This window comes from Fusarium verticillioides, chromosome 9 (genome assembly GCF_000149555.1).
Source record: "Fusarium verticillioides 7600 chromosome 9, whole genome shotgun sequence".
Lineage (NCBI taxonomy): Eukaryota > Fungi > Ascomycota > Sordariomycetes > Hypocreales > Nectriaceae > Fusarium > Fusarium verticillioides.
Window position 1 is genome coordinate 2,534,928 of NC_031683.1, and position 11,082 is coordinate 2,546,009.

An 11,082-nucleotide genomic window follows, 5' to 3' on the forward strand; every position below is an offset into this window, starting at 1 on the left:
TAGCCCACAACTTAGACATCGATACCACGATGACTGACCAATGGCAACCGGAGACCTCAAACTCGATCCCCAAATGAATCTATGCGAGGCGGTTCTTCTATTTCATCAGCTCGATATGGAACTTCTCTTTGCAATATTATATCTCTCGGCTTAATAACATCCATTTTTGTGCCGACATACATTTGGACCATCAATTGACAATGAGTAATTAATGGTAGCCGTTATTAACGGCGGTTGGAGTGGCTTGTCGACTACTGGCTTTGGTGGGATGGACGATCGGCCGAACGTAACGGTCGGTCAATTATGAAACATAGACGGCCATCCCGTGATTGATCACGAGTGAGAAATCGAGCTTTGATCAATTTAATACCGTTACTAAAATTAAAAAAAATCTTCAGCATCTCCTTGAGTCGTTCCCCCGCACGCTGATCGACAGGGCTAAATCGGGGCTCAACATTGCGGTTCCATCTCAGCCCAACGCGAGCCAACGGACGTGATGGCTGCGCACTTGCAATCCTCCACAGAAACACAGACCATAACTGAAGACTGATATATACTCAATAATACTGATCCAATTTGTTTCAACGATCCTTATTTCCCGTCCTTCGTATCTCCTAATTCCCTAATTGCAGCATCTCAAAAACCAAGGAAAATAAAATACGACCTTCATGGATCCCCAACCCAGGCCAGCCACCCAAACCAATTGGATCCGTCCCGCACGACCCCGGGAAAACATAAAACAGCCATGGTCCGATACTAACAGGTCTCCCCGGAGGTTCCAGCCAATCTAGAGTCGTTAGTGTTTAAGGCTGACATGTGCCGCTGCTAGCTTAGTGGTTCCATGCTTGTTCCATGAAAAACTTAAACGCCATATTTGTAACCCAACCCAGCGGGGAGCATGCGTGTTCCCAGCGCAATTCGAAGTCTGGGGAGAGAGGAGTTGGTTACATTATGGCTTGCCGTGACTGTTGGTCCGTCTGCCGTCGTAATGATCAATCACTGCCGCGGGTGCCCGCGTCTCAGGACTCGAGTCAATAATTAAACGGCATATTTCCCCGGCCAACACTCAGTGCAAGCCATAATGGAACCAACTCCTCTCTCTTTTCCCCCAGACTCAGCGCAAGTCTCAGCTAGAATACCCCAAACCTTATCGCAGGTTTTTTTTTTCATCCCAATGTAACAATTTCCCGAGTCACTAACTCAAAAGATCTCCGTGGCGTCAGACGGATAGCGCCTGGCCCGGGTTCTTTAGCATTGAATCTGCGACTTTTGGGTCGCAAGATCGACTGCTTCACTGCTGAATGCGCTATGATCGCGGCCGACGCTATGACTTTGGGGTTGTGATCTTCATGCATTAAATTGAACCGTTAGTGGGTGTTGGGCACTGACTCGTAATTCGAGATCGAAGCTAGCGGTAGTCTCGAAGAACCCGCGGCCCCTACCCCCCTCCTTGGTTTTGCATATCATGAATACAATGCCCAAAACAGGGGAAGAACTTCTGTCAATTTTCGTATCGAACCGTCTTTGCAAGTTATTATATCTTGGCTCCGCTCTTGGCTTCATTCTTATTGTTTCTTGTGATACTTGACATATCGAAATTTAGTACTCCATCCTTACTACACTCCAGCCATGGCGGGCTTTTTGATCCCCCCGTGGTACAAGTCCGAGACTCCAAAGAATCTGGAGATGAACATTGTCAGTCTCATCTTCGGCTTCAGTATGGGCGCGTCAATGTTCACTGCTGGCATGGCCATCAAGCAGACGATGCAGGCGTACCAGAGACAAAGGCTCTTCAGTGCATACATCATCATGTGCTGGCTTGATTGGATTGGATGCAATTGTATGGGAATCATCACTTACTGCTGGCTCCGAGGCTTCGCTCCACCAAGGTCAGTCTCCTCTGTCCACATCCCCCGAAGTATACTGACTTGATACCGCTCTCTAGCTTCTGGGTCTTTTTCTTCATCAGTACGTCGCCTTATCCCTAGTCTCAGACTTATACTTACATCTCCACAGTTGTCTTCTGGAGTATGCAGATCCAGTTTACCCTCCAGATCATCATCAACCGAATATCCCTCCTCCTCGGTAACAAAACGAACATCAACAGAGTCAAGTGGGGAGTTGCAGTAATTGCGAGCTTGATCAACATCAGCGGTTTCTGCATCTGGGTACCAGCTCGTCTACAGAGATCTCACCTGTACGAAGAAATTAACATCGTCTGGGACCGAACCGAAAAGGCAGTCTTCTTGATCGTCGATCTAGCGCTCAACCTCTACTTTATATACCTAGTCCGGTCGCGACTTATCGCCTGCGGATTGACGAAGTATACTGAGCTGTTCCACTTCAACGTCGTTATGGTTATAATATCAGTGTCGCTGGATTGCGTATTGATGGGAGCCACATTCCTCCCCAGTCCTGTTGTGTTAGTATTTCCTACACCTACGTTGCATCATGTCTGACAGATCTTAGCTATGTCCAATTCCATCAACTCGTCTACCTCCTCAAACTATACATCGAGATGAATGTCGCCTCTCTTCTCGGCCACATAGTCAAGAGCTCGAGGGAGCAGGACGCGCGACCGAGTGATGGAGGAGGTAGAAGGGGAGTTCGCGATGAGCTGGTCAGCGGTCGGATGACTACGTTTGTCACCGCGAGTCGCACAGGTCATGTCAGGCTGGATGATGTGTCACGGGACGACAACTACCGAAGGAGATCCGACTGGGAAAATGGGATTATGAAGAAGGTCGAGACTAAGGTTGTTTTCACAGAGACCCAGGACCAGGCGTCCACCTCAGATCAAGAGCGAATGGTATGAGTTTCTTATGTCGGAGTACACAAACATTTCACGATTAGTTAGCGTCTATATTCACTACTATGTAACAATAATATAATGAGTAATGTAACAAGTTCATTCCGCAAGACAAGTGATCGATTCCCCATGGCCTCAATGGGAAGATCACTCGCCTCAGGCCATAGGCAGCACGCCCAGTAATTTATGTCCTGGGCAAATCTTTAATGTAATTTTGCAGAAGCCCGTCAATATTCTACAGTTATGTGAGCCAACGACTTTTGCAAGATAAGCCAAGACTATAGCGCTTACTGTTCCGTGTCACAAACTTATCTAGACCTACTGTGCCGTACTGGATTGTCAATCACAACGGATCAATTGATCTGACGTCAGATACGTGAGAGCATCTCTCATATTAGCCTGATTCTATTCCTTATCTGCCAATCCGTGCTCTCCACGGTAATGATAAGCTTATTCGAAATCCTTCAGGAAACGTGATATATAACCGGTCGGTGTCGGTACATTCCCTTCTTTCCAACGCCCTCCTTAAATCATTCTGGAGTCCTAAATTATCATGAACAAATCCGCGCGGCCCAGTCGTTTTCCAGGCTTCAGTGCCTTATCGGACAGAGTATTCGTTCGTCTCGGTGAGATGCAGACAGGTACTGAGCCTAACCCCGAACATCCCCGCACTGTCGTCATCTACGGCTGGGGCGACGCACCTCCAAGACACATCTCAAAGTTTCTCGATGGTTACCGACAGCTATACCCCCATGCAAAGCAAGTCGCCGTTCTGTCACCCATCTACAAAGGCTTCACCGACCATGTGGATCAGCGCACAAAGGCCATGCTTCCAGTTATCCACGAGGTTTTCCCTAACGATGTATCGGATGGTTTGGTTTTGCTCCACGCCATGTCTAATTCTGGAACTCTCAACTATTCAGCTACGTTAAATGCCTATAAGGAGACCTATAACCGACCGATGCCCCATGCACTGACGGTGTATGACTCTACGCCTGGAACTCCCCATCTCACATGGGATAACCTCAAGCGATTCTCTCACGCCATGGCTCTCGGCCTAGCAGCAAAGCTTCACTTGCCATTCATAGTAGCTCAAGTGCTATGCGCCTGGTTCTTTGTTCTGATTCATGTATTCGACTATCTTGTGGGGAGAGAATCTGCGCCCAAGTTCAGCCATAGGATCTTCACCGATGAGCAATGGGAGAGTAAGAAGAGCACAAGGCTATTCTTGTATGGAAAGGGAGACTTTATTATTCCGTGGCAGCATATTGAAGGGTACATGGCTGTCTCACGTGAGGCTGGGTACCCTAGTGACGGACAGGTCTTCGAGAGTGGACATGTTGGGCATATGAAGAAGGATCCGGAGAGGTATTGGGGAGCTATTCAAGAGTCTTGGGAGAGGGCTATAGGTAGACTATAAGAGGCACCAATAATAAGGCAAAGTCTACACTGTTAGGCTAATAAACCAATTGTTCTTGATCTTTCACTAACTTCACTAACCTAATAATCGACTTCTCCCGTTGCCCCCTCTCTGTTTGCCTCGCTTTAATCAGTTGAAAGTTTGCTTTATATATCGTATTGCGCTATAGTACTGCTTGCCAACCCGCCGCTAGATTCCTCATCCAGGCTACTTGACCTAAGTACAGCATTGTCCTCTCACTTCGTCCCCGGTAAGACTCCCAGGTCCTGGTCACAAGTGCAAAGGTCTAGACAGTGGCCATTTGACCCCCATCACGCTGACCAACATATGTCTCTCGCTCAGAGTCTGATCATGATTAGTACCGTACCAAAGGATAGGTGACTTGCTCTCACCATCATAGTGATAGCTGGGACACGACCCAGGCTGCTGCTGGTCGCCAGTGACAGCCTTGCCTGCGCCAACCTCATTACCGGAGATCCAGTCTCCGTGTTCACGACAGAAGTAGCCGCGACCACATTTGCATCGCAGGGACGTCCATTTCTCGGACTCCTCAAGCCAATGTTTGTGGTCCTCGGAACTGCCTTCAGCTGGCTCTGGGCGAGGCAAGACCTTCAGAGCGGGGAACATCTGATTGATGTTTTCCAGCGTAACACGGCAACTGGGGCCACCGCACTACTTGAGTGTCATTAATGGTGCAAATAGCTTGTGGTATGGGGGACTAGCCAATGTTTGAGCCTTCCCAAAAAGCATGATGGGCTTTGTGGTCTCAGTATGGGTCTGGGAATCGCGGCAGGGCATGGTGAATTGTTTTTGTTAGTTGAGTAGATACTGAGGCTCAGATGGAAAGGAAGGGTTTTAGAAGTGATAGATGATCTTTGAGTAGCAGTGAGGAGTGAGGGGAATTGTTTCTGGACATTGACGGACGATCTCCGGGCTTTATAGCTCAGCTCAATGCCTTAACTAAGCTGATTCACAATGATATGAGCTCGAACGAAGACGCTAGAGATCATTGAGATCTTCTGATCTCCGTTTCCTTCTGCGATACCATTCGGTTGTTCTCATGACCATCACCTATTACGTGTCATGTGGGATTCAGGAATGAGGTTTGCGGCCTGACGAGACTTCATCAAGACGGCACCGAATATGTGAAGAGAGGTAGCGTATGCTGGGTAGCATGATAAAGAACAGGGTCCTCTTCCATGACAGCGCCATCACCACCGATGATCATAACTTCAATTCGCACTTCGCTTCGAGCGATGCATAATGGCAACCCGTGTCTGAGGTATCTCCAATGCCAACTGCTCCTTTGCAGCAACCTAATTGCTTCATAAAGCTTTGACCCCAGCATCGCCGCGCTCAGGCCTTTGCAGATCCTCTGTCAACGAACAACAAAACCACACAAAACATGGTCGTCTAGGACTATTTAGGGAAAGACCCGCTGATAAATGATAGAAGGCAAAAGGTCCTTCCTCTGAATGCCTGCATGCCTGCTCTTCTGCGCCGCACTTGGCGGCATGTATTACGCGGCGGCGATGTGAGGACCAACACCTTGGCTTTCGGAAAGGATCTGCGGCATGTTGGTCAAACAGGATCCCTTCGGCTCTAGGAAGGTTTTGTATGAAGTACATCGACGAATCCAAGTTCGTCGCTGTAAAGTAATTCAATAGCCTGGGTGTGTTCAGAAGAAGAGCAGTCAAGTGAGTAGTGCTGATATTTGACTGGCAGCGATGATATGGTATACGTTGATAACTCCGCAGAACGAATCTCTAGATCTGTTGGCTGTACCCTTATTATTGAGAGTTTGGTTGGTAAGGGAAACGTGAATGCTTCTTGGCTGCATAAATGCAGTTGGCTGCAAGAGTGGCCTCATTTTCCTTGCCGGGCATATGATCTTGCCGTTAAGAAGCACACCAACTAACAGGCAATCCTACAGGACTTTGTCCGCCTCGATTGTAATAGGATGATGACTGAGGAACACAAGTACCTTGAATAAATGTCAATAATTCAACTAGCTGTCTACATCTCCATTGACAGTACCTCTGGACTTCATGTACCATTTTATGCTTGCAAAGTCATTTAAACTGAGGAGCTCAAACTCCCAGGTCTATCACAGCAATAAGTAAGACTTTTAGGGGCATTGGCTGTGGCCAAATATGCATGATTACCAGAATGGGACAATGGTTTCTCACGACCGGAAGACTTCCCCGCCACTCAGAAAACCCCAAAGAATTACTGAGGCAATGCTGGCATATGATGTAGGGAAAGGTCAGATAATAAAAGTCCAATTATCCTATCACCGTAATTCCGAGGCACAATTGAATCACATTACCTTGAGCCGTAATTTATACGCCGACAAAGGAGGACTGATGTTATCTTCGGTTACGTCATTCAACAACCTCCAGTAAGCTGATGCATACACTTTTACATAGGAGCTTGCAAGATGAGAGTGGACGTTAGTCAGATTCACGACTGCATCAGTCAATTGGCTAGTCCAATTGCTGGTAGTCCACAAGGCCTCGGTGTTGCAGCCTCCGATGCTTAGCCCAAAGGGAATCCTGACGAAGCCAATGATCTTCTCGGGAGTGAGAAATTGCGTTAGGCTCGCGAAGAGACTTTATAGATGTAGTTAGGGATACCAACGGCTAAGATGAGGCTGCCAAAGCGCTTGGGCGATGACAATATGTGACTCACATACCACCAGTGATTAGCACGTTCTTTCCTCACTTTTCATAATAAATTGATACTATTTCCTTCCACTTCCTCTATTGGCCCCTAGAATGCACAGTTGGACTAACATAAGGTTAGATAGATACAAGTAGCTTTAGCTTGTTAAAAGTATTCTTCAGTTATTTTCTTTTAGACCGAGAAAAGAAATGTTGCCTAAGTGGTTAGTTATTATAATTGCCAAAAGCACTATTTTACTTACAGGATAAGAATGGCAACGATTGGCAATGGGATTATGCGATGGCCACACTGCTTGAACGCTCGTCGACCCTCGGAAGTGCCATAAGATTCCATCTCTGCCAACAGAATCCCCAATAAAGGATCCCACCGAAAGAACTTCTCGGCCAAAGCCATAGTTTTAGGCGGAGCTGCAAAATCGCACCAGAAGCCTTCACTCGTTCGACACATGATCGCAACTCGATCTATCAACAAGTAAGTAACTTCTAACTCATGTTTCAGTGCACTTACATCTCAGCGGGGCTTTAAGCGTCTTGCTCTGCCCTAAGACCACCATCTCTTTCCTATGGCTTGACAAGTCATAGGACTTTGGCGTTGCTTTTGTAAAGTCAATGCCCTGCCATGAACCGCTCCAATTTGAAGAGCTGTAGAGTTTATGATGTGGTTCGCAGATGAGCATAACTTGATTTGCCTTCGCAAGCTCTCGGAGGGTCTTGACACCAGCTTTGATATCCGATTCCTCTAGGGCTTCTGTCACGGCTATTCGGTGCTGGAGAGCGATCTCGTCTATCTCTGTTGACGGCTTGATTGTGAAGTTGCTTGTGGCGTAATGTACCGCATTATGAACATACCCTTCGCCCCTCTCGCCTTGAAGCTCGGGGATGCGATCTCGTACTGGTTGGTTAGCTGATGTCTTTAATGGTGAGGTGGACTCACAGTTAATGGTTGAGGAAAGCGATATATCGTACTTAGTCTCGGTATCGATCCTGGCTAGCTATGCGACGTATTTAGCATGGCTGAATGGCATTAGAGTCGTTGATAGCCCACCTTGGTGAAGATTGCGGTGATGATATCGCCATTACTGATCTCACCTGCCAAAATATGCTTCCCATCCAAACGCTCTCTCGCCTTTTCTCTCAAATTCTGCACCACTTCTATCGGTAGAAAAACGAGTTTAGACTCCTCTTTCTTGTCTTTCAACAAGTCAAGAACAATTCTTCCAATCACCAGCGCTTGGTCTTTCTTACTGCGGATGCGCATCCGGCCAACCCGTTCATTCTGCTTGACCTCAAGGTCGGAGAGCTTTTCACTTCCCAGCACATCATCCTTATACCCCGTCATCTGCGTCGGTACCTTCCCGTCGATAACAGTAAGCCATGCCTTGACGATATTGGCCAATCCGCCTTGATCAGCAAAGACGTGCGGTAGGCTTATCGCAAGAACCGCTCCATCCGAAAACTTGGTTAAGTGGACGTACAACAACGGCGAACTAGGCGGCTCGTCTTTTCGTTCATACGGCCAATCCTGCGGCCTCAACCGCGCGTCTATGGTTTCCATGTTTGGTAAAAAGGCTACACCATCGCCTGGATGTAGAATCTTGGATAATTCATAAGTCTCGCCGTATGAATACCCAGCGCTGACGGATGACCATTTGAAGAGCTCGTAGTCATCTGGAAAGACGTGCGGTAAATGGTACTCCAGGCGCGTATTGCCATGGGATGGGAAGATACGTGCGCCTAATTTTCGCCAGTGGTTTCTGATCAGATTGTCTAAACCGTCCTTAAGAATTTGCTCGTCGAGAGGATGGTCTGTTATGAAGAATGTTCGGGTGCGGAGATTGGGGATTAGTTTGGGCTGGTCGCTCCATGAAACGGGTATTATCTCCATCTTCGACGACAACGCCACATAGAATACTTGATTTTGGCAGTGAATTTTTTAATAAGAAAGAGAAGTTATCTTACTTCAAGTCGGACTACGACAAGAAATTACTCGGTCTGTGCTATAGGAGCAAACGGATTTCCGTATCATGTCAGCTCTAGTCCGTATCAAGTTAATCTCCTCGTCTCACAGCTACTGAGAATGTCACTTCTCGTCCCCTGAGCCCTGTCATAATACTACCGAGTTTCCATCGTCATTGGTGCAGGAGTACCACGTTGTTGTAAATAGATGGTCGAAGATTCTTTCGTCTGACATCCTGCTCACTAGGTGAACAAATTTCAGACCTCGCCAGTCTCTAATACAGAGGGTAAAGTTGAGCTTCTAAACAAGCCCATCGACTGTAATGGTAGCCGTCTTGGAGATCATGTATTCGCTCACAGCCACGTCCTTCCCAGCTTCCTTCCCATAACCCGACATTTTAATCCCTCCAAATGGAGACTCAGCCGCAGAGGAATTACCTAGTATCTCGTCAGCACACCTCATCATGTTCCAAGCAGAATACTCACCGGTGTTAAGAGCAATCATTCCAGCCTCAAGGTTCTCAAGCATCCGCCAGATACGATCCGCGTTCTTGGTAAACGCATAACTAGCAAGACCCATAGGTGTATCATTCGCCGCCTGAACAGCCTCCTCCTCCGTCTCAAACTTATAAAAAGCAGCAATCGGCGCAAAACACTCTTCGCACGAGATCAGAGTATCATGCGACATGTCAGTGAGAATCGTCGGCTCAAAAAAATATCCGCCTTCACCTCCCATGGGAGAAGCACGATTACCTCCAGTGACGATCCTCGCACCTTTCGAAACAGCATCTTTAATAAGTCTCTCAGCTCGATCCAAACTTTCAGGCTTCGTTACTGGGCCAAGGGTAGTTCCCTCTGCAGCGCCGTGGCCGATGACATACTTGGCAGTCTCTTCAACAAAGCGCTGGAGGAACTTGTCGTATACCCCAGACTGCACGAGGAAGCGATTGACTGTAACGCAAGCTTGACCTGCATGACGCCATTTGAGACCGACAAGTTCCCGCAAAGCAGCTTCGATATCTGCATCGTCGAAGATAAGACAGGGACAATTACCGCCTAGCTCTAGGACCACTTTCTTGAGACCTGAACTGCAGTGGTTCGCGACCAGGGTCCCAACGCGCGTTGATCCTGTAAAGGTGACCTTCTTGACCAGCTCATGCTTGCAAAGCGCTTCGCTAAGCGATGGGGTATTTTCCAGGCTTGTCGGCAAGACATTTAAGACACCATCCGGGAATCCAGCCTCGGTGGCTAACTTAGCTAAAGCCATGGCAGTGACTGGCGTTTCGGGCGATGGCTTAACTACCATCGTACAACCAGCCGCCAACGCAGCAGCAGCTTTTCTCAGAACCATAGCAACGGGGAAATTCCACGGCACCAAGGCGACAGCGACACCAAGTGGCTGTTTGACGGTAACGACTCGTCTGTCCGGCGCAGACGGGGCAAAGCATGTTCCTTGAATCCGCTCTGCCTCACCTGCAAACCATGATACAAAGGTCAATGAGTAGTCCATCTCCCCGATTGCCTCGACATATGGTTTTCCGGTCTCATACACCAAGAGCGTGGCTAGGTCGGCCTTATGCTCGCGGATGAGAGCGTCCCATTTGAGAAGCCACTGGGCACGTGCTCGAGGGGATGTTTTTCTGAAAGATTGGAACGCTTTGTGTGCGACGCGAATGGTTGCATCGACGTCATCGGCAGAGTTGTTGGTGACTTTTGTCCATGGCTTATTGGTTCCGGGATCTAGATGCTGTGTCAGACCGGTGAGATGTTGTGAAATGGAGGGTGCTTACCGAGTACATCGAAGGTTGTGCCGGACGAGGCGGATTTGGTTTGGCCTTGGACGTAAGAATCGGTGATGAGGAGGTCTGGACGATTGAGCTTCAGACAGTCAGTTGAGTTCGTTTATCTCATTATCAGATGCTTACTTTGAACGGTAGTGGGTAAGCCATCTTACTTTCAGCCTGGTGGGTGATCTCCAACAATAGCGTCTCTAGAGATATGAGTCAAACGGCCTGAATAAGCGTTTCCTTTGTCTTCCCAGAGTTCAATCAAGGCTTTACTGAAAATGGTTCAAGTCCAATGAAGGCTGTTGGTTACTCTCATTATATGCTTTGCCTTCAGGGTATGCACGTAAGAACTCGGTTAGTAATGGTCATAGCGAGATTCCCCGCTTCTCGGCCACCAACACAGTCAGCGAGTCGGCTCATCGCTGC

The 11,082-nt window shown here is 48.0% G+C and overlaps 5 protein-coding genes across 5 annotated transcripts; 2 read left to right on the forward strand and 3 right to left on the reverse strand.

The window, feature by feature from the left end:
• Positions 1-1,629: 1,629 nt before the first annotated feature.
• Positions 1,630-2,815, forward strand: FVEG_10053 (hypothetical protein; the record flags this gene model as incomplete). The annotated part of the gene is made up of 4 exons (XM_018899118.1): positions 1,630-1,889; positions 1,946-1,968; positions 2,017-2,422; positions 2,470-2,815. 4 exons carry the CDS (start codon positions 1,630-1,632, stop codon positions 2,813-2,815), a joined length of 1,035 nt encoding a protein of 344 aa, XP_018757126.1.
• A 547-nt stretch (positions 2,816-3,362) lies between these two features.
• Positions 3,363-4,229, forward strand: FVEG_10052 (hypothetical protein; the record flags this gene model as incomplete). The annotated part of the gene is made up of 1 exon (XM_018899117.1): positions 3,363-4,229. The coding sequence occupies one exon, from the start codon at positions 3,363-3,365 to the stop codon at positions 4,227-4,229; it is 867 nt and encodes a 288-aa protein (XP_018757125.1).
• Positions 4,230-4,515: 286 nt separating this feature from the next.
• On the reverse strand, positions 4,516-4,856 carry FVEG_10051 (hypothetical protein; the record flags this gene model as incomplete). The annotated part of the gene is made up of 2 exons (XM_018899116.1): positions 4,516-4,574; positions 4,622-4,856. 2 exons carry the CDS (start codon positions 4,854-4,856, stop codon positions 4,516-4,518), a joined length of 294 nt encoding a protein of 97 aa, XP_018757124.1.
• A 2,135-nt stretch (positions 4,857-6,991) lies between these two features.
• Positions 6,992-8,798, reverse strand: FVEG_10050 (hypothetical protein; the record flags this gene model as incomplete). Its single annotated transcript, XM_018899115.1, has 5 exons — positions 6,992-7,001; positions 7,156-7,375; positions 7,422-7,805; positions 7,848-7,905; positions 7,959-8,798. 5 exons carry the CDS (start codon positions 8,796-8,798, stop codon positions 6,992-6,994), a joined length of 1,512 nt encoding a protein of 503 aa, XP_018757123.1.
• A 372-nt stretch (positions 8,799-9,170) lies between these two features.
• Positions 9,171-10,818, reverse strand: FVEG_10049 (succinate-semialdehyde dehydrogenase; the record flags this gene model as incomplete). Its single annotated transcript, XM_018899114.1, has 4 exons — positions 9,171-9,307; positions 9,356-10,609; positions 10,660-10,747; positions 10,795-10,818. The coding sequence occupies 4 exons, from the start codon at positions 10,816-10,818 to the stop codon at positions 9,171-9,173; spliced, it is 1,503 nt and encodes a 500-aa protein (XP_018757122.1).
• Positions 10,819-11,082: the final 264 nt, after the last annotated feature.